Source organism: Dunckerocampus dactyliophorus, chromosome 17, assembly GCF_027744805.1.
Source record: "Dunckerocampus dactyliophorus isolate RoL2022-P2 chromosome 17, RoL_Ddac_1.1, whole genome shotgun sequence".
Classification (NCBI taxonomy): Eukaryota; Metazoa; Chordata; class Actinopteri; order Syngnathiformes; family Syngnathidae; genus Dunckerocampus; species Dunckerocampus dactyliophorus.
This window is the reverse complement of record NC_072835.1, coordinates 1,483,755-1,505,380: the sequence shown is the minus strand read 5'-3', so window position 1 is coordinate 1,505,380 and position 21,626 is coordinate 1,483,755. Positions and strand designations below refer to the sequence as shown.

Sequence of the window (21,626 nt, the reverse complement as noted above, 5' to 3'; positions counted from 1 at the left end):
TAAATATATTTTATTATATTTCATCTAAATATTTGAAGATCATATTTATTTTTACTTTTTTTTGCAGTATTTTATTGTATTTTTTTAGTATCACATATTTATTTCCTATAAATATTTGAAGGCAATATGTATTTGTACTATATTTTTAACATCATGTATATGTATTTATATTTATTTCCTATAAATATTTGAAGGAGATAATGCCCACGAAATGAATGACAACTGTCTTATTTAAGTCATAAAGAATTCATGAGTGGTCATTAGATCTACCTCTGCACGCGCTTTAAAATGCCACTATTAATGCTGGCTGAGCAGTTTGCTACTTTGCACTGTTACAACATTGGTTCTCTTGATGCTGTGTTGCTTGTGAATAAATCACGTGGTGAAAAGAGCTACGTTATCCTTTAGACTTTCTCATGTACTCCAAATCATGATGACAGTAGAAAAATGGACTTGTTAAATGTGATTTTCAAATTTCCCTTCAATTACTTGCGCTTTTGGTAAGCATTTCCGGTAAACAGCCACTGCTCCACACCAAGGAGAGCGTATCAAAGTTTGCACTCATCTCACGCAGCTAAGCCCAGGGCCCCCAGGCTCCGGCAGGGCCCGGGTCGCATCGCTTGTCCTCGTCAGGGAAGTTGACGGGCAAGGCGCTCTGCTGGTGGCGGTGGAGCCTGCCCAGGAGGTACTCCACCACGGCCGGGAAGCCAGCAGACACCTCGTCCCTCTCCTCGGGGTCCTTCTCCACATCGAACAGCATCACGGGCTTCAGTGGGGGCCGAGCCACTGCCTCGGAGGGGCGAGGGGCGGAGTCGTTGTGGCCGGGCCGCGGAAACCAAACGTCACAGCCTGGACGGGAGGAAGCGGACCCAACTGTTTAATTCTTTTTACCTTTTACAATTAACAGCAGGTTACTTCTTTTTACTCCGGTTTATTACGGTATATCAGCTTCAGGTTCCCTTGTCGTCATGCTTTTTGTGTCTGTTGACTTTTTTCTTGAACCATATATGGCCCCTCTACAAAGTGCAGACCGTGGGCCATTTGTGGCCCATGGCTGCTTTTTCATAGGCCCATAGCACAGTCTAAAAATGCAATGTAACAAGAAAAATCAGCAGTAATTTTACAAGAATAAAGTCTCTCACAAAAAAGTTGTAATTTACTGAGAATAACGTAATATTAAAGAGAAATAAAATGTCATTTTAATAGCACAGAGTTGAAATATGAACGAAAAAAAGGTGTTTTTTTGTGGTAATATTATGAGAAACAAAGAAAACAATGTCAAGTCAAAATATTAATGGAATAAATAAATTACAAGGAGAATTTACAGAAAAGTAAATTATATTATGTTTTAGCTGACGTTTATCTGTTTGTTTGTGTTGAAAATAACTTTGTAACTGTCATCCTAGGAAGACAACAAATGAAGCTATAAACATGCAACAACACCATTAGACATAGCCAAAGACTGCATCCAGAGCGCCATTACGGAATTTTTTTTGAATTTTTGGAATATTTTTTGTGAATACCTACTGAACTAATATTGATATCATTATGAATCCCATTGCTAGTGCTATGTTTTCATGGCCATATGTAGATAAAATACATGCAGGACTAATATTTATGCTGTAAATCACAATATGGGGGGAGCTATGGCGCTTGGCGGAGGTCTGTGCTTTACTAGTTATATTCTAAAATGTTGGTTTTGCTTAAAAATGCAAGCTTTTAGTTGTATTCAATGTTCAAAAATATGATACAAATATGTGGCTTTCATGGCTCTCTTAGCCACAAAGGTTCCCGACCCCTGCCTTTAGACTAAACATCAGGATGGAGGACACGGGGCGCTGACCTGGGTATCCCGTGAGCAACTTCCAGTTGGAGGATCGAATGGCGGCATGGAAGGACACGTTGAAGCCTCCGCTGACCCCCCGAACCGAAGCTAAGCCACGCTCCCCACCGGGACCTGCAGGCAGGCAAGGTGGTCCGGTTGAAAAGAATGTTTCAGAGGAGAAGTTCTAGCAACATCAGAGACATACCTGACGGTCCCACATGGTGTCAAACAAAGAAGCATGTTTTGAAAAAAAAAACATTAAAAAATGAAAGTTGAGGCTGCAGGAAGCGAGCGGCCTCCAGCTGCCAAGCACAATGAACACATCTAAAGAAATGTGGAAACAAACGTTCCTAAGTGGCACCATTTGAGTGAATTATTTATCCTTATCCTCCGCGGGGGTCTGCAAGTTCTCCTGCCATCAGCAATTTTTCATCCCTTGCGAGAAAAAGGAAGATGTGGCCTTCAGGTTGACCCCACAATGTGCTTCTGATTAGACACATTTGCAAGTCCTTTCTTTGCTTCCTGGCGCTGTGCAACTTGAGCGCCGCTCCTCCGTGAGACGGCGAGCTGACAAAGCCTAGTCAGGTCTCGTTAAACGACATTAATCAACCGTTTTGGGATTTTTGCACATGATGGTGGGATTGCCCGCTGGCTCACCGTCTCCTTTCCAGCTCATCCCAAAAGCGTTTAATGGGCTTCTTCCACCCCAAACTCTTCCAAGAATGCCACCATGAAGCTTGATTTGTGCGCTGGGAAGGGAGAAGGGTAATACAAAATTGTACGCATGCGAGTGTCCAAAAATGTCCTGTTGAGATGAAGAAGTAAGACTGAGGGGGCTCGAGCCAAACCTCTGATTCAATAGCGCTCACCTGTTATGCAAACTTGACCTTTCAATGATGTTCTAACAGCAATATCTCTTTGAGTGTCAAACATGACAAAACACTATCAGGTCCCTCCACAACAAAGGCTTCACTACACAGCTTAAAATCAACAAACTCCTCGCCAGTCAGCTACAGATTCGAGAGCTGTAAGTTTGATTATTTTGTTTTTTTTCAGTGAACGGGCTGACATGCTTGCTTGACGTTGCTGTTAAAGGGCCCCTCATCAACTTTGCTTAAATATGTTATATGTGGTTTGTTCCATTTTTGAAAGCAAATGGGAAATCCACAAAAATGGCATTTATAGTTGATGGCATGAGCCATGACGAGCTAGTGACATCATGGGGTACTATCACTCAGGTTAACAAACACAGCGGTGTATGAGGCAGACAATGTTTACAGTCATTATAGCCAAGATTTGAGCGATCTGTCAATAGTTTGAGGAGGAAGAAACATTCAGAGATGAAATAGGGAACTTTCAGAACATGGACTTAAGCCGTAAGACATGGAGATGAAGACTGGTTGCCTTCAAAACACAGAATAGTAAGTGTAAATTACCTAGGGCTTGCTTTTCCTTCAATTATTGTTTTAAATCGACTTCTGCTTCTTAATGAGCGTAAAGGGGTCTTTAAAGCTTGTTTGATTGTATAGTTGATCGTCGCCACGCCAACCTGGCTGTGAAACGATGTTTATATAACATGTATAATGCTTTACAGCCTTGTCGCTATCATGGAATAGTGTTTAGAAGACATTATGTAAACAAGACATGACCTACTCTCTTCTTCCTTTGTACCAGCAGAATAGCATCCTTTTTCAAAATGCGTTTATAGTGTACTTTCAAGCCAAATGCTTCTTGTAAAGGTGTTCCTTCATAGCAGTCATCAGTGAAATGATCACTGCAAAGAACAGAAGTCGAGGTGGGCATCCATCTGTCTCTTGTTCTGTGCATGCACCACTTCTGTCTTAAACCTTCCTCTTTTGGAAAACAAAAACTTACAGTAGCACTGGGATACTATCAACATCCAGCAGCAACACAACATTTTGGCATGACTACTATTTGGATGAAAAATACACTGAACCAAGTCCACCATCTACCTTGGGAAGCGTTTGTTTACTCTGCTTTAGCCGAGAGGCGTCACCCCAATGACATCACTTCCGGAAATGAGGCAGAACAGCTGGTGCCATCAACTATGTCATTTTTGCAAATTTACCATTTGCTTTCAAAAATGGAACAATGTAGAACACAATTACAAACAATATGTAACATATTTAAGCTAAGTTGATGAATCATGTCAGGGACCCTTGAACAGCAACGTCATGATAGCATGCTAACCCGTTCACTGAAGAAAAACAAAATAATAAAAACTTACAGCTCTCACGTCTGTAGCTGACTGGCCAATAGTTAGTTGATTTTAAACTGAGTAGCGAAGCCTTTTTTGTGGAGGGACATGATAGCGTTTTGTCACCTTTACGCAGCTATTACCCAATATAGTAAACATAATAAGAGAAAGTAAGACAATAAGACATAGAAAACTTATGTACCACCTTTTAAATACACTTTTTTAACATTATCAGAGCCCTCTAGACATGAAATAACACCCCTATATTCACCTTTACAGTCCTATTACCAATGTAGTAGAAATAATAAGAGAAAAATAAGCCTTTTAAGACATAAATGAGACTTGTGCTCGTGTGTGTTGCTGTAAATGTGTTTCTTGGGGGCGCATTGGGAAATGGGGGAGGGTAGAGGTGGGAGACCCCGAGAGGATGCTGTGAGAAGGAGAGCAAAGGACTACAAAAAGAGGGACATTTGAGGGTGATTTAGGGCTTGGGACAAGTCCAAGTACCCCCCACCCCCCACCCCCCACCACCGCTTTCCTCACTCTCTGAAAGAGAGACAAGACCTCTGGCTCAGTCCAGATTCCTGCTTTTAAACACAGCGTTTGAAAGGAGACTTGAAAGGATGTAAACGGGAGGAAAAGGTCTTTTCATGAAGGGAGGAGGAGGAGAGAAAGAGGACCTGGAAGACAAACAGAGAGGAAGGTTGGGATTGTGGCCTGGAATGCTGCAGCAGGCGAGGCTTCCTTGTCGCTGCGCTGTAAAGAAAGTCTGACATGAAAGCGGAGGCCTTGTAAAAGTGCGACGGCTTATGATTTACATCTGAGCCGCGAGGACGAGAACACGACTGATTTAAGCTGCACAGAGCTCATGTCTTCCAAGTTATGAAGTGTAAACAGACGCCAACTGGAAGCACTCCCGGCTTATCAGGTGACACTTTCATTGCTTGTGTTGTCAATTTGACTCAATGAATGCTGTTTTTATAACACGTAGGACGTAACGCGCCTTTTATCTTGTCCAGTCAAACACGGCTCAGCCTCTCGGTGGAAAGGCCGACACCCCCAAGGTTGTAGCATTCGGGGGTTTCACCAAAGACGCCTCTAGAGTCACATGTTGACACATAAAAGCAGCAAATGATGAACTCGTACTATGTGTAAATTACGTGACGTACGGGACTAGCACTGAAAGCTCCAGCATCACTTGGAAGCAAAGATAAGCTGGACTTAACATCGTGTGTCTTTATTTTTACACTTGTGTGGCTTGTTGAAAACATTCAAACATGGCCTGCAAAATCGAACAACGGTGGCCACAGTTTGACCCCGGAACAGACTATTTGTATTTTCAAGATTTTGGTTGGTTTTTGGTTGAGATTTCACTGTATTCAAAATGTAAAAGGTTCTTGCATAATGGACTGTATACTGTAGCCACTTAGTTGTTAGCAATGACTTGTTGCTTACTGTTATATATATATATATATATATATATACAGTCAAACTTGTCTATAGCGGCCACTAGAGGGAGTCTGCAAACGTGGCCGCTATAGACAGGTGGCCTCTATAGACAGGTTGGCGTCCAGTTTGAAGGTTGACCAGTAGAGGAAAAAAAAGGGAAAATAATAATAATAATAATAATAATGTTGACCAGTAGAGGGCACTGCGGACTGCGGATAAAATTTGTACATCACTACTAGGCTTGTTATTATCATGGTTCATGGTTTGAATTCATCCTGAACATGCATATGAGTCAAACAGTAGCACATCACATAGTACAATTCACAATTTTGCATGTCCAAAAAGGAGTAGTAAGAAGCAAAGCTTATCTAATCCTACCCCTCATCAGTTTTACATCAGTTGCAATACATTCAATACATTGTTCTTCCAAGTGTACTTTGTAGGTCTACATGACAATGTAGTGCAATCATAGCCAAGGTTTTTACTTACTAAAAGGAAGCTAGAGGCTTAATAATAACTGATAGAATATATCCACCACCCACAGAACAAAGCTGTGCTAGTAATGTCTTACGCTTGTTTTTTATATTTTACTTTTTACAGCTTTAGTTCATCAGAAAGTGACGGGAAGTAACGGTGGGCGTCCCGAGCAGGAGAGCTAGGCTCAGTGCTAGCTGTGAGTTTGGAGAGAGTTGGGAAGTGTGTTTATGTTGGCGTGGATGTAAAGTCCTGCAGTGTTCTCCGCTGTTAATAAAGCCATTAAAGTGCAACGGCGACGTGAGTCTCTCCTTCCCCACAACAAGCGGCATTACAGTATTGACACACATTGTGCACATTGTCTCACACCAGGAAATAAACGGTGTCATTTCTTACAGGCATTGGCTGGACAGCTATGTAGTGGGGCTTGTTTAACCTTTGCCTTGTGGGCAAGCAGGAAGGAGAGACGATGCTGAGAGATGTGTGTGTGTTCTGAGCTGCTGTCTGGTGGCCGCGTTCAAGAAATAAAGTTGGCAGAAGCAACAGGAGAAGTTTCCTTCTTTGCTTCGGAGCTGAATAACACTGACAAGTTAACAGACTAGTAGCGAACGGAAAAGAAGACGGCTTTTTTGTGTGTGGAATACAGAAGATGAGGACTTTGATGGATTTGTGGATGAGGATTGATGAAAGATAACGTGAGTACATTCTAAAATACTTCAATTAAGTACAACCCAACTCAGTTTTGCTCCCGCTGCCGCATGCATGCTAGCATATGTTTTTTTTTATTGTAGCGTCGCTGGGAGCACGTCCTGTTCCCAGCATACTTTGCGGTAATGTTTTGGTGCAAATGCTCTTAAAGTTACATGTTTGACCAGGAAATAGCAAGCTCAAAAGAAGACGGCTTTTTTATGTGGAACAACTGACAGTTTGTGTGGATCTTGTGAATGATTGTGACTGAGCTAGGACTCAGTAATTAAAGTCTACACACGACGGAAAACGAAAAACGAAACTTTTTCGTGCATGAAGCTTCTACTTGAGTTGGTAATTTGGCCGCTATATGTGGTCAGATATTGACCAAGGGAGACAACATGGGTGGCCGCTGGCCGCGTTGGACAGGTGACTGCTATACACAGGGTCTATAACATGTACATTTGCTGCGGGGGATTTTTCAGTGGCTGCTATAGGCAGGTGGCCGTTCTACAAAGGTGGCCGCTAAGACAGGTTTGACTGTGTGTATATATATAAGTGTAACGGATGCCAGCCTGTGAGGCTGTGTTGGTAAACCTCACTCCCTCTGCCTCAAGAGCTGCGCTGAACATGCGGCCGACAGTCCGGGGTTTTAGTCGTGTGGTCAGCGCCCTCGCCTCCCATTACGAAGGTCCTGTGTTGGAGCACCGGTGCGGGCAGGTGCGAAACAGGGCGGGTTACATATATATACACAGTTTTATATATATGTAATATATATATACAGTAATACCTCGCATAATATAAACCTCCTTTTACATAAATTCCACTGAACATAAAGAATTTATGTAAAGTATTTGCATCGCATTACAGAAGAAATTCCATATAACATAAAGCGTCAAGTCAGTGCAAGTCTTTTTTTTTTTTTCAATCAACTTTTTTAATACCTCAAGTCGGTGCAAGTTCAGACTAACACTTGGTGACGCCTTCTGACGCTTCACGCTCTCTCATTGGCTGATTTTCGGGGCACAGCCTCCGCTCTCATCTCATTGGCTGATTATCAGGGCACCACCTACGCTCTCATCTCATTGGCTGATTATTGGGGCACCGCCTACGCTCTCATCTCATTGGCTGATTATGGGGGCACCGCCTACGCTCTCATCTCATTGGCTGATTATCAGGGCATCGCCTACGCTCTCATCTCATTGGCTGAGTTATAGAGCACGTACGTGAGTTTGTGTGAGAGACAGGCTTGTCCCTTCAAACTCCTTCCTCTTCGTAGTCCCCCTGAAACTAACTTAAACAATTAAGTTAAGTTACAAATTAAAAGTTTGCACACAGCATTATCCTGTAGTGCGTGTGCGTTTGTCTGTGAGACCACCTGACTCTTAGACTCTTTGAGTTGTGTTTCGACTCAGGCTAGTCTTCCTCCTTCCTGCCTCCACTTGCGCTCCAGATCAAGACATCTCGTTAACGGTAAGATTGTTTTTGTTTTTCAGTTTTATTTAATTTACAGTAATCTTATTTATTACCTTATTTTATATTGGAATGTTACTCTACTATGTTTATGCTAACGTTTTCTTATATTTTCCCACCATATTTGGTGGACTTTGAATATTTTGAAGTGCCAAAGGTGGTGAGTTTGGGAAGATCTTGGAATGGATTAGGCTATTTACATGTATTTTACACTTCGTATAACATAAAAACCCTATAACATAAAGGTTCTTGGAACGGATTATTTACGTTGTAGGGGCGTCTACTGTATAGGAATATACAATATGTATAATATACACTCACCTTAGCTAAAGGTCATTAGGAAAAAGTCAAAAGTTTATATTTCATGTATTTATTTTATAAGAATGTTGAAACAGCAGAAATTGCAAGAATAAAGTTAAATTATTAAGAGAAATAAGTCGTATTCTATTGTAAAGTGAAAAAAAGTCTCAATTTTATGAGAATTAACTTGTAATATTAAGAGGAAAAATAATGTTGTTTTAGTAACATAGGACTGAAATATAAAAATAAAAGACATTTGTAATTTGTGGAAAATTAGCCTGGGGAAAAAAAAGTCAAAAATATTATGCCATAATATTAAATAAAATAAAGTTTACAAAGATTATTTAAGAAGAAAACTGAAATATTTGGAAAATTAAAAAATATTAAAATAAACTCTATTTATTATTTGGCTATATGAGTGGCTTTTGTGTACAAAAACGAGATTGTAGAAGTTCCTCTCTGCTATTTGTGATTGTGTTGTGGCCCTAAGGTGCTTTTTTGACACCATTCTGCCCCTCACAGTCAGGAAAAGAGAGCTGAGCTGGTCACGAGATCGGTTTCCTGGAAGAGGCACTACCATCACACTACCTCCACCATACACACACACACACACACACACACACACACACACAGGGATCGAATGTCAAGCGGCTGGCGTTTAAACAGTGTTGACTGACTAGACTTTCAACAGAGACTGATTGGAGTTTCCACCTTATCAGCATTCCTCAGGGCCCCCCCAGCAATAACAAATACATTCTCTGGGCTTGCTCAACATCTCTCACGTTATCAGTAAATAAAGCTCTTCTTCACACTCCCATTCAATACACTCACAGGGATCCGGTTCAGTCTTATCTACTACAAAAGTCACATTTCAGCGACATCTCTATTTGATATATATCTCTCATTTATATGCTTTACAGCACGGCTTCTCAGATGGTGGGTCGTGGGTCCATTGTGGGTGGGTCGCAGACAGCACATCTTGTCTTTGATTTTCACATTTGATGCATTCTTATATTTTATTTGAATTAATGCGTTACTGTATGCATGCAGTTCTTCCTCTTTTCCTGGACAAAATGCCTTCATCAATTCCTCCAAAATGCACTTTGCACATGTAATTACAGTATGTGTGTTCATGTTCAAAATATGACACACGAGATGTACAAAAGTGCTTGATTTAAATATACAAACACATGACAGAATAAATAAAAATAAAATGACAAATAAAAGTGTAAAAAAAAAGACTTACAAAAACAAGAAAGGTTTAAACAAATAAAAATAATTTAATTACAATTGTAAAAATACAAATTACTTAAATAAAAGTGTAAATAATAATAATAATAATAATAAAAAAAATAAAAATGTAAATGACTTAAATAAAATGTGAAAAAATAAAAATAAAAATGACTTAAAAATGTCAAAAAAAGAAACTCTTATGTACAAAATAATACAAATTAAAATTACTTACTGTAACTGTGAAAAATAAACATAAAATGACTTAAATAAAACTATAAACATAAAAATGGCTTAAATAAAAGTGTAAAACCAAATAAAAATAAAAATAACTTCAATAAAAGTGGAAAAATAATACAAATTCAAATAACTTTAAAAAAGTGGGTGACCATTAGAGAATGCGGGTCCCAGGTTGAGGGCATTTGAGAAGCCCTGCTTTAGAGCACTTAAGAGTAGTCCACGTACAGCTTGTATAGCAGTATAGATTTGCTGTCCACTGCAAATGAGTCAACATTGCTGTCTAAATAGCCGGCAACACCAGTGAATAGTATTGTGAAGCTGAAAATAGGCCACATGGCGCTTTTCCGAGATTATAAGCAGCCCAAACACACCTCCAAGATGACAACTGCCTTGCTGAGGAAGGTGGCGGAGGTGCCAACAGTGCCTCCTTCACATCTCAACCCAACTGAGCACCTGTGGGGCTTCCTCAAGCATAAGGTAGGCAAGGTGGATGTCATCATGGAGAAGTGACAACCTGTGCAGCTCTGCTCTGTTCCACGCCCAAGAGGATTAAGGCAGCGCTATGTAACAATACAAAATATTCACAGCTATTTAGACAATAATGGCTGTGTGTTGAAGGTAGAGCTGTACCCGGACTACACTAATGTGTATACTCTGTAGACAGTAGGATTGTGCGTGCTGGAAGGTGAGGGGTGTAGTGTGGCGGTTGTGGTTGTAACTTACAGGGGGCGATGTCGTTGTACAGAGGGTCAATGTTGTGCAGCAGTTCCAGTCTGGGCGAGGCCAAGCCGTGACTGCGAGATAAAAGCACAGTGAAACCACATGCACAATGGACACACAGCACCTCTGACTCACAGGCTGTACAACATCCAAGTGGTAAATCTAAAACAGCACGCCGCCGCTTGCGCTTTGACCGCAGAGAAAGCGCTCTGACCACAGCGTCTGATAACACCACACCAAAAAAAAACCTCCCCATTGCCTGCTTGCCTTTCGCCCGAGAGGCTCCGCGGCCAATTACAAAAACAGTGACAACGTTTCTGTGTTGTGTTGCGCACGGCGGCCAATGGGAGTGCAGCGGAGGGCCGAGGTAGCACTTTGCGGCCGAGGCTGAGCCATGACCCCCTCAATTTTTTTTATTTTTTTTTACCTTCCTCCACCGCATCCACATTTAGGCTGCCAACAGGCAAGTGTCGGTCAAAGTGGACCTGGCTGGTGTGAAGGCCTGCAGGAAAAACAACATGGAGGAGAGGGGGGATCGAGGGGGGCGGGGGTACTTTTTCTTTCATATATCAACTTTTCGCTACTAAAAAGTAGACGTCGTTTTTCTCCACAGTATTACAATATTATAAAATTAGGACTTTTTCTCATTAGAGTCCAACTTTTTTCTCTTAGTATTTTGACTTTATTCTTCTAAAATTAGTGCTGATTTTTTCCATTTTTGCTGTTTTTTTCCCCCTCAGTTTTCTTGTTAAATCAGATTTTTAGAATGGGCCGTGTGCCAATAAACAAAACAACTGCAGGCCCTAAATTGCCCCCCGGGCAGCACACTGGACACTGCTGCCTTAACCCGAGTGGTTAGCATGTTGGCCACACAGTCAGGAGATCTGTTGCATGTTCTCCCCGAGCGTGCGTGGTTTTTCTCCAGGTACTCCGGTTTCCTCCCACATTCCAAAAACACACACGTTAGTTTCACTGAAGACTCTAAAGCAGGGGCGGCCATTACATCGATGGCGAGCTACCGGTAGATCGCCAAGGTAGTTTGGGTCGATGGCGTAAACGTCACTTTGTAGTTGTCATATGACATCAGTCAGCTGACATTAAGCTCCCCTCCTGATTGGCGCTCGCTCCCCCGCAGCGTTTCAAGCTAACACGAAGATGCAACTTTCATCTTTATGATTGTGATGATGGATGAACTAACTCTGCTCTAAGATGTCTATGTCTATAACTAAAGTCATCTGTTCACTTGTAGCAGCTAGCTACGTAGAAAAAAAGTGTATTGTTGACTGGCTTTGCTTGGCATCATGAACTCTACTACAGAAATCAGTGTTTTCTACACGTTGGCTTCTTAAACTATTATTTCATGATGAAATTAAAAATGTGCCCATTGGTGAAACCTTTTCAATAGGTTGCCTTGACTTGGGCTGCATTGTCTTTTGCATCATCATTTTCCATTCTTGTATATGGATAATGTTTGATAGCAAATGCTAACTGGATGTAATACATGAACTGTGTGTGCTAATGAACGTTACGTAGCTAATGTGACTGACATATTACCAGTACTCACTCACTAGTACACAACTATTTAGCAGTTATGTGGAATGATCTTTATTTCCATATTGAAGGGAATTATGATAGCAACTACTTTGATGACCTGGAAACTCTGAAAATGTGAATGTGAAATACTAATCATGAATGTTTACAATAGAATTTCACAGTTTACTGCTTACATTTTGTATGAAGAAAGAGGTAGATCATTTGGACTTGTACTTGCATGCTGAGAAAGTGCGGGCACTCCTGATATAGTACATGTATAACCTACATAAATACATACGCATATTTTATGAAATAAATATAGTAAATATATATACTTTCTATATTTAGAGTAGTAGGTAGATCTTTGGGACTTGGTCATTTTAAAAGTAGCTCACAGGCTAAAAAAGTGTGAGCACCACTGCTCTAAAGGTATGAATGTGAGCGTGAATGGTTGGCGCCAGTACGCCCAAAGTCGGCTGGGATAGGCTCCAGCATACCCGAATGAGGATAAGAAGCATAGAATGGATGAAACTTGAGTCAAAATGCAGCAGAAGCATGTGACTTTTCCCAGCCAATCAGAAGAGATGATGATATCTGAAGATGTCCAACAATTCCCGCCCCCTGTAGGAAACTTTTTAAAGTTTTTTGTGGAATTAACTTCAATTAACTTCAATTTGACTCCCCTTTCCCTCCATTCACCAATCATGGCTATTGTGCCTTTTCCACAAGTGACGCGCTAAAGCGCCACCTGCCGCCTTGGCATGCTAAAGCCAAACACCAGGGCGAGATGGACTACAAATTGAGAGTGACTGATGGAATTTCCTCCTCTTTGGGATCCCATCGCCGAAGTAACAAAGGCCCCATTGAAGACCAGACACCAATTCAGAGAGCGCACAGCAGGGGGTGGGGGTTGGGTTGGTAGCAGGGAACCCCCGTCACCTGATTGTGTTCCACACGTCGAATCCATCCAGAGGCTTTGTGCCGTTGAGGCTTCCGCCCGCCAGGCCGACCAGCGTGGGCAGCCAATCGGAGACGTGGATGAGTTCCCGGGTCGCAGACCCCGCCTGCTTCACAAGCGGCCCCGACACGAAGCCGACGCCCCGGACCCCTCCTTCCCACAGCGACCACTTCCGCCCTCGCAGCGGCCAGTTGCTGCCACCGGACAGCGTCTGACCGCCGTTATCTGGAAGGAGGGAATGTTGAGGGATTAGTGTCAAATTGATGGGGGGCGGAGTCACGAGCGTGATATAACGCCCCTGAGCTCGTGCAACTGGAAATCGGCTTTAGCTCGGTGTCTGAACTGGCTTGTTTTGCTTTTTCTTTAGCTTTTTTGCACACAAGAAGTGTGTCACATGAGAAGAGAAGAAGCTTAAACACAGGAAGTCACATGACCCAACTAATTAATTGCTTGTTTAGTTAATTGTGATGGCAACAGCTCGACCTGGGAACAGACAGCTTCCGTTTTTTCTGCAAATAAGATGCGCATCAGTGTCCCATATGACCTTAGAGCTTCCTGTTTGTACTGATTAAAGCGGACTCAATAGTTCTAGAATAGTCTGTCTGCTCCTTAATGCCTTTTCAAGCTGCTTTTCCTCTTCAGCCCCCCCACCCCCCAGCTGGCCCACTTTGCCTCACAGTAACGTCAGCACACATTTTAACATAACACAATCCCAACGTGCTCCAAGTTCTGCCTATTTTTTTCCCTTTCCTGTTTAGACTGACGCATACGGGTCAGTGATAACAGCTCGGGATAGTGTGTGTGTGTGTGTGTGTGCGTGCGTGCGTGCGTGCGTGCGTGTGTGTGTGTGAGTGAGAGAGAAAAGAGCAAGTGATGGAATTCAAGAAGTATGTATGCATGAAATGGGCCGCCCAGTGGCCGAGTGGTTAGCATGTTGGCCACACAGTCAGGAAGTCAGGAGATGGGAAGACCTGGGTTGGATTCTCCCTTGGGCATTTCTGTGTGGAGTTTGCATGTTCTCCCCGTGTGTGTGTGGCTTTTCTCCGGGTACTCCGGGTTCCTCCCACATTCCAAAAACATGCATGTTAGCTTCATTGGAGACTCTAAATTGTCCATAGGTATGAATGTGAGTGTGAATGATTGTTTGTCTTTATTTGTTTGTTTGCCTCTCGCCTGAAGGCAGCTGGAATAGGCTCCAGCATAGCCGTGACCCTAGTGAGGATAAGCGGCATAGAAAATGGATGGATGGATGTATACATGAAATGGTCACTACATTAGGGACACCTGCACAGTCGGATTGTATGTGAGGAGCACTCATTAATAGAGATGTCCCCAACCCATCATCAGGATCGGGATCGGGATCGGCTGCCGATCCACTGTATTTTGAAGATCGGATAATATCGGCTTCCGCCACGAGATTGGGCCGATCCGGTTATCGTTTAATGTTTGTCACGCTGAGCCACACCCCAACATGGCAGGTGCGGTAATGCACCCACAAGAAGAAGAAAAGGCAACACGGCTATGAAGACACGTCCGCAGTGTACCGTGGTGAAGTTAGCTTCACGTTGGACGTTGGACATTGGGCTCCGTAGCCACAGTGGTAGCAGTGGTAGCTCCCTCTCACCGTGCCCAGACTGCTGTGTCCAGGTGCGGGGAGCTCGCACAGAAAGTGCCGCTCTAACCGCTGGTTGTTTATACGAGGGACTGTCAATAAATTACTATTGCATTTGTCAAAAAAATGTAATATATTGTAAATCACACCACAAATTGATCTATTAATATTTGGAGACAGAGCACCCCAAGCTACCCAGCATGCCTTGTGGCATGAATATATGGGTGCCACAAGAGCCCTGCAGGTCTTGTTGATGGCTACAGTTTTGATGCTAAAGGTTTGAAAAAAGGAATTTGGAAATGCCCGGTGGGCTGGATTAAGACGCTTGGTGGGCCTGATGTGGCACGCGGGCCGCAGTTTGCCAGCCCCTGCTTTAAAGCTTGCTGAGCTGAGGTCTAGTGAGATGTCATTCACCACGGTGGCTCAATATTGGCAGTTTTTTTGCAGACTTTAGACAATTTCATACAAGTGTTTTGGCACGCAGAACACATGCTGCCATTCTACAGCAAGGGGGCACATTCTCAGCAAATGTGCAAAGAAAAACTGCTTGTTGCCACACTGATTGAAAGCACGCAGCATAATAAAGAGAATAGCATTTGAATAATGCACTAACCTGTCAGCCCTTGGTGGTGTAATGGTACAGCTGCTCCCTTTTAAGGCAAACAGCGTGGGTTTGATCCAAGCCCTGGACAATTTTCTTTTAAATTCTGTTCATTTATTTTGCAGTAAAAATAATTTATTGAACAATTTGTATTCGTATGACTCCAAAACATGCCTCTCAAAATGCATGGGGGTCAAAATTCTTCTTCGGACCGGGGGACAGGAGCGGCAAATTTTGTGTCTGGTGACTCACTGATCAGGCAACCGGCATGATACTGTCCCCGAGTAGCAGATCCAGGACCTGCCCGGCACACGTCAGGCTGGATGAGTGAATGGAAGAACGCCGCAGCAGACCACCAACCTCAGCCCACCGCAGACATTTTTACTTTCCTTCGCATTGTAATTCTAATTAGCCTGTAAAACTCCTCACAATAACCCCCGAGCGTTGAAAGGCCTTCAAACTACACGTGGAAACACCGTCCCGGTGTTCGGGGTGTTTACTGCTACTAGATGCTTTCACTTTTACTACAACCTTCTCCATCAAATGTCTACAGGATGGACACACACGCACACGCACACACACAAAAGATGTAATTTCTGGCCTCTTTATGTCATAAAAGCCTACCCTCTATTGGACAGTCACAGTACGACAAGCACTTTTCTCCCTAGCTGTTCCTGAATTAGTCAGGAGGTTGAAGTTCATTTCCCCCTCAGGAGAGCCACTTTTCAATAATTAAAAAAAAAAGTCAAATTAATGATTTTTAGACTCACAAGATTAACTCTGGAATGAATCCTTTTCATCCTCACCTGAACGTTTAACCTGGAAAAGGAGACTTTTAGGAGGAAAAACAAGACAAGAAAATATATGCATGTTTTACGCATGTTTTCCAAAAATTACAACTTTATTTTATTTTGTTTCTTTTGTTTCTTTTGTTCTCATCATACATCATCATTCTCCTGATCCAAATCTTAAGACCAGTTGAAAAATGTCTAGAGTTAGCATTTTGCATATTTTGGATCTTAATGATGTTTTAAGTAGAAGTTGAAATTTTATGAGAATAAACTGGTAATACAATATGAGGAAAAATAATGTCACTTTAGTTACATACAGTTGAAATATTAACATTTTTTTAAAGCTTGTAATACAGTCCTGATCCAAATCCTAAGACCAGTGTAAAAATGTCTAGAATGATCATTTTGCACATTTGGATCTTAATGAGGTTGTAAGTAGAGCTACAATATGCAAAAACAAGAAGGGGGGGTGAGACAAAAAGCACTTTGAAAAAGTCATTTATTGAAAACAACAATGAAACTGAAACAGGCTGTTTATCAGCTGATCAAAAGTTTAGGACCATCTTTCAAAAAAGAACAAAAAAGTCTCCAAAGCAGAACAACAAATGTTGTCAGTAGGACTCAGTAATGAGGAGCTCCACCGTTCTTGTTCATCACTTCCAAGATGGCTTTGGGCATGCTTGATGCCAGTGTTTCCAGGAGGCTAGTGGGAACATTGCTCCAAGTGGTGAAGATGGCTTCACCAAGGCCATCAACTGTCTGGAACTGATGGCCATTTTTAGAAACTTCCCTTGCCATCCATCCCAAATGTTCTCTATGGGATTTAAATGCAGGATGGTCCAAAAGAGTGATGTTATTCTACCTGAAGAAGTCCTTGGTCAAGCCAGCATTGTGACCTGCAGCGTTGTCCTGTTGAAGAACCCAGCTGGTACCACACACACGAGGGCCCTCGGTCATGAGGGACGCCCACAGCGACATCTGCATCCGTTTGACGACCCCGCACCACCTGAAGCTCCGATGTTCCACTGAATGAAAACCCCCTCCACTGTGCCGGGTAGAAAACATCTCAGGTGGGATCTCCTCAAAGTCTAAACGGGCAGTTTTGTGCCGTTTTTTAAAGCCTTTTCCCTCAGATGGCGTCTGATGGTTATTGCTGCAGTCGGCACCGGTAAGGACCTTAATGAGGGTGGAAGACCGCCCTGTGTCTTGATGGACAGCCAATGGGATCCTCTGGCTCAGTGCAGGTGTGATGTTTTGACCACTTGACTTTTTTGTTCCATAATGCTCAGGATCTTTCCAAAAACGTAGAATGACTGATTTCCTGCTCCCAACCTCAGCAGCCATGGCACGCTGCGAGAGGCCTTGCTTATGCAGCTCCACAATCCCACCACATTGAAAAAGACAAAGCTTCTTAGCTTTAGCATCAGGAGGGCATGACAGTGGGAATGATGACACTACAACATTTGGAGCACATTTGGGCTTTTATAGCCTGTGGTCCTAAACTTTTGATCAGCTGATAAACAACCTATTTCAGTTTCATTGTTGTTTTCAATAAATGACTTTTTCAAAATGCTTTTTGTCTCACTCCCCCTTTTTGTTGTTGCAGTTTTGTAGCTCTACTTAAAACCTCATTAAGATCCAAATGTGCAAAATGATCATTCTAGACATTTTTACACTGGTCTTAGGATTTGGATCAGGACTGTATTACAAGCTTTAAAAAAATGTTAATATTTCAACTGTATGTAACTAAAGTGACATTATTTTTCCTCATATTGTATTACCAGTTTATTCTCATAAAATTTCAACTTCTTTTTTGAAGACTTTTTTCTCTTAATATTTTAATTTTATTCTCTAAAAATTGCAGATTTTTTTTTTCATTTCTGCTGTTGTGTTTTTGTTTTATCTTCAAACTGTTCAAACTTTCTTCTTGTGCATTTTCTTCTTGTAATTCTGACTTTACTCCCATTACAATTTCACTTTATTCTGGTAACATTTTCCGCAACATAATTTTTCAAAAATTACAACTTTATTTGTTTTGTCTGTTTCTTATAATATTAAGACTTTTAAAAAGAAACATGTATTTTTTCTTTAATATTTCAACTTTATACTACTAAAAGGAAATTACATAACATAAAAATTAAATTTTTTATCTTAATATTTTATTTTGTAAAATACTGCTGATTGTTACATTTTTGCTGTTTATTTTTTTTGTTTTCTTCGTAATTATTATTTTTAGACAATGCCAATAAAAAAAAATTTTAGGCGCGGGCTGCAAATGGACCCTAATCTGCACTTTGGACACCCTTGGTCTAAACATTACAGTATTATACAGTACATCAAGTGCCACCTGGTGGACAGGAGCAGCACTGCCACGATTAAACCACTATCACTCTCTGGTTACCCTGGTCCTTCCTTTAAAAAAAAAACATTTTTATTCATGTAAAATCACCCCAAAAACACCTTAAACAATCCATTTTATCTTCAGGCTAACAGAGGCTGGGTTGATGCTAAGGACGGTCCACTAAAACAAGCCCAAGTGGGCAAAAAATTCCCACAGAGAGGTAGAAGATCCACTATGAACTGGAAATACTACAAATTTGGATTGGTTGCTGGAGAAATGCCAGTTTGCTCCTAGTGCTCTTGTGCAAGGCTCCAAACCCACATTTGGACCATTACACCACCAAAAACCACTCAAGTTTGAGGGTCCCATGCATAGAATCCTAATAGTGTTCCGGACCCTTGCATGAAGGTGTACCTACCTGTGGAGAACACCAGGACGGTGTTGCCCCAGAGTGCCGCCTGCCGCAATGCCAGGCTGATGTTGCCCACGGCCTCGTCCATGGCCGACACCATGCCAGCATACGACCTGCGCTGGGGGTCTTTGATGAAGGCGTAGGGAGCCACGTAGCGCTCGGGCACCTGCAGGGGGGCGTGTACAGCTTGCAGCGCCACATAGAGGAAGAGAGGCTGCAACGAGAGCAGGGGAGTTGGTTTTCATTTTGACTTACGTCCACCTGGGATAAAGCAGTCACCTTTTTGGGGTCGTGTTTGGCGATGATGCGGGTCGCTCTCCGGCTCAACAGCTCAGTTGAGTAGTCGCCTTTGTAGCCCGCTGCCACCTCTTCTTCTTCCCTTAGATCCAAGGCGCAGCGTGTCAGGTTGAGCTGGGCGATGGGGCTGCAGCGGACGTGAGTGTAGTAGTCCTCACTGCCCGTCAGATAGCCTGCATCATGTTATCATTCATTCAAATATTCATATTACATTATGTCATAAATCTTAAATATGTGGGACACCTGCTCGCGAGATCTACATTGTGGTCAATTCAGTTCCACTCCTGTCCTGTAGGTGGCAGCAATTTGCATTTTATGATACTATAGAGGTCAGAAGAACCAGAGAAAAGGTAGGAGCCACCTGCTGTGGTCTAGCAAGGTGCACTGTATTCGGGCAAATGCTCCGAGCAGCCGGTGTGACACCACTGACAACCATTTTTTGCAGTAGGTCCCTAAAAACAGCAGAGCACTCCTTTCACATAGAGGATCTTTGACTCGTGTTGCTACAGCAGTTTTTAAAAACAGATTTGTCCTGTTATGCAGGTATAGAGGATCTTTGACTAGTGTTTTTGCAGTAGGTGCTTGAAAACAGCAGAGAGCCCTTGTCCCATTGCGGATCATTGATCCATAAAAAACAGCAGCACTTCCTAGAGAATCTTTGACTAGTGTTTTTGCAGTAGGTCCTGAAAAACAGTAAGCACCTGTCATGCTCATATAGAGGATCATTGACTTGTGTTTTGCAGTAGGTGCTTAAAAACAGCAGACCTCCTGTTACATTCAGGATCTTTGACTACCATTTTTTGCAGGAGGTCCTTAAGAAGAGCACAGCATGCCTGTCACATGGAGGATCTTTGACGAGTGTTATTGCAGTAGGTCCTTCCTCCAAAGTGAATGTTTGTTTACAAGTGAGGTCAGGGGAAGTTACCATCACAGGAAGGAGAAAAAAGGAGCACTTGATTTGCTCACCCGCACAGTATGGGTAATCTCGCCTAATTGGAGCGTTTTTTAAATTAATATCGATGATCAAAGCGATTTTTAATGTTATCGGTCATAATTCCCCGATATCGACCCCGCGCACCCCTAATTATTATATTTGTATTTTTGCAATTTTTGATCCTGCCGGTGCCGAGTGCACAAACCAAAGTAGGAGTCGAATCCCCGTCGGGTGGGCAGGCAGTCCTTCTTGTACATGCCCAGGTGCCACTTGCCCACCATGTGTGTGGCATAGCCTGCCTCCCTCAGCAGCTGAGGCAGCAGGGTCTCGTCCAGGGGAACGCAGTATGGCTGACAGGGCCAGATGATCTGGTGCTGCATACCCGTGTGGATCTGCGGTTATGATGCAAACACTTTCATCAGCATCAAAAAGGGAACCAACGTTACAACAATATAGACCAAACTTACAACATAGAATGGGGGGCTGGCTACACCAGGGGTCACCAACGTGGTGCCCGCGGGCACCAGGTAGCCCCCACGACCATATGAGGTGCCCGCAAGCCTGCTTTTCATTCAGGTTTTCAGTTAATAATGAAAGAACAATAGAAAGAAATGCATTCTGAAATACAACATGTGAGTTGTGGACACCAGCATTTTGTTCATGTTCTGGTAAAACAAGCATATTCGCTTTTTTTTGGTTTAAAATAAGCTCTGAAAATAAATGTTACAAAAATGAGTAGCTCTTGGCCATTTTCATTTTGTAAAAGTAGCTCTAACAAGGAAAAACGTTGGTGACCCTGCCCTACACTATTACAGTATTTTGCATATCATTTGGCCCGCGGGTCGCCACTTCAAAATCACTGTACCTCCAGCCATGTAGTCAAAAAGTGATCATTATTTGTCCGCTGTGATTGAACTCCCTCAGAGGCAAAGGAGGGTCTTACCTGGTACCTTCCCGTCATCAGTTGGTTCCTGGACGGGGTGCACAGAGGCTGGACGTAGTAGTTCTCCAGGCGGACCCCTGCGGCAGACAGCTTGTCCAGATTGGGTGTCTTGATTTCCGAGCCGTGGTAGCCCACATCGTACCAGCCGAGGTCATCCGCAAATATGAACACGATGTGCGGCTGCCGGGACGCCAACGCCGCAGGTACGATGCAAGTCAACACGACGACGAGGACTAGCAAGAACAAGCTAAGTCCTTTAGCCATTATTGTTACCGCAAGAGTTTAGCTGGGTGGAAGTGGCTGTCAAAGTTAAAGGAAGTCCACCTCGCTGTTTTTACAGTTTCGAACAGGACCGACATTGATGTCAGAACAGAAAAATCAAGTTACGTTCTAAAACTTTAGCTTGGACGCTTGAAAACGCTGCCTCGCACTCAAGTAGCCAATCAGATGACGAGAACGCCAGGCACTCACGTGATAAAAGAGGAAGCGGCGAGATTGCATTGAAAGTGAACGAGCGGCGCGGCAAGAAAACGTTAATCGCGTTGCGTTGACTCTTCAGCGCAGGTCAAGAAACGACGCGGCTTCAGC

General features: G+C 42.7%; 1 protein-coding gene and 1 long non-coding RNA gene across 3 annotated transcripts in view; one reads left to right on the top strand and one right to left on the bottom strand.

Annotated features, from left to right (window-relative positions):
- Nucleotides 1–69: 69 nt before the first annotated feature.
- On the bottom strand, nt 70–21,601 carry arsb (arylsulfatase B). 2 transcript variants are annotated; one of them, XM_054756896.1, is made up of 8 exons: nt 21,039–21,601; nt 20,301–20,487; nt 19,144–19,334; nt 18,871–19,078; nt 13,089–13,332; nt 10,620–10,690; nt 1,844–1,957; nt 70–849 (listed from the first exon to the last, which is right to left on the bottom strand). In XM_054756896.1, exons 1-8 carry the CDS (start codon nt 21,300–21,302, stop codon nt 575–577), a joined length of 1,554 nt encoding a protein of 517 aa, XP_054612871.1. In that variant the 5' UTR covers nt 21,303–21,601; the 3' UTR covers nt 70–574. The 2 variants fall into 2 exon arrangements, with proteins under 2 accessions (XP_054612871.1, XP_054612872.1); XM_054756897.1 differs by lacking the exons at nt 70–849; nt 1,844–1,957 and adding an exon at nt 7,603–9,010.
- The window catches only part of LOC129169925 (uncharacterized), an 11,630-nt gene continuing 11,041 nt past the window's right edge, over nt 21,038–21,626 (top strand). Inside the window, exon 1 of the long non-coding RNA XR_008566504.1 lies at nt 21,038–21,241. This is a non-coding gene — a long non-coding RNA (uncharacterized LOC129169925). The remainder of the gene's footprint in view (nt 21,242–21,626) is intronic.

Excerpts from the sequence above, each read along its gene's own strand:
- arsb (XM_054756896.1), bottom strand. The coding sequence starts at position 21,302 with ATGGCTAAAGGACTTAGCTTGTTCTTGCTAGTCCTCGTCGTCGTGTTG. Across the intron at positions 19,079-19,143 it reads CCAAACACGACCCCAAAAAG|CCTCTCTTCCTCTATGTGGC; the intron begins GTGACTGCTTTA and ends CTCTCGTTGCAG. Across the intron at positions 850-1,843 it reads GTTGCTCACGGGATACCCAG|GCTGTGACGTTTGGTTTCCG; the intron begins GTCAGCGCCCCG and ends CCTCCCGTCCAG.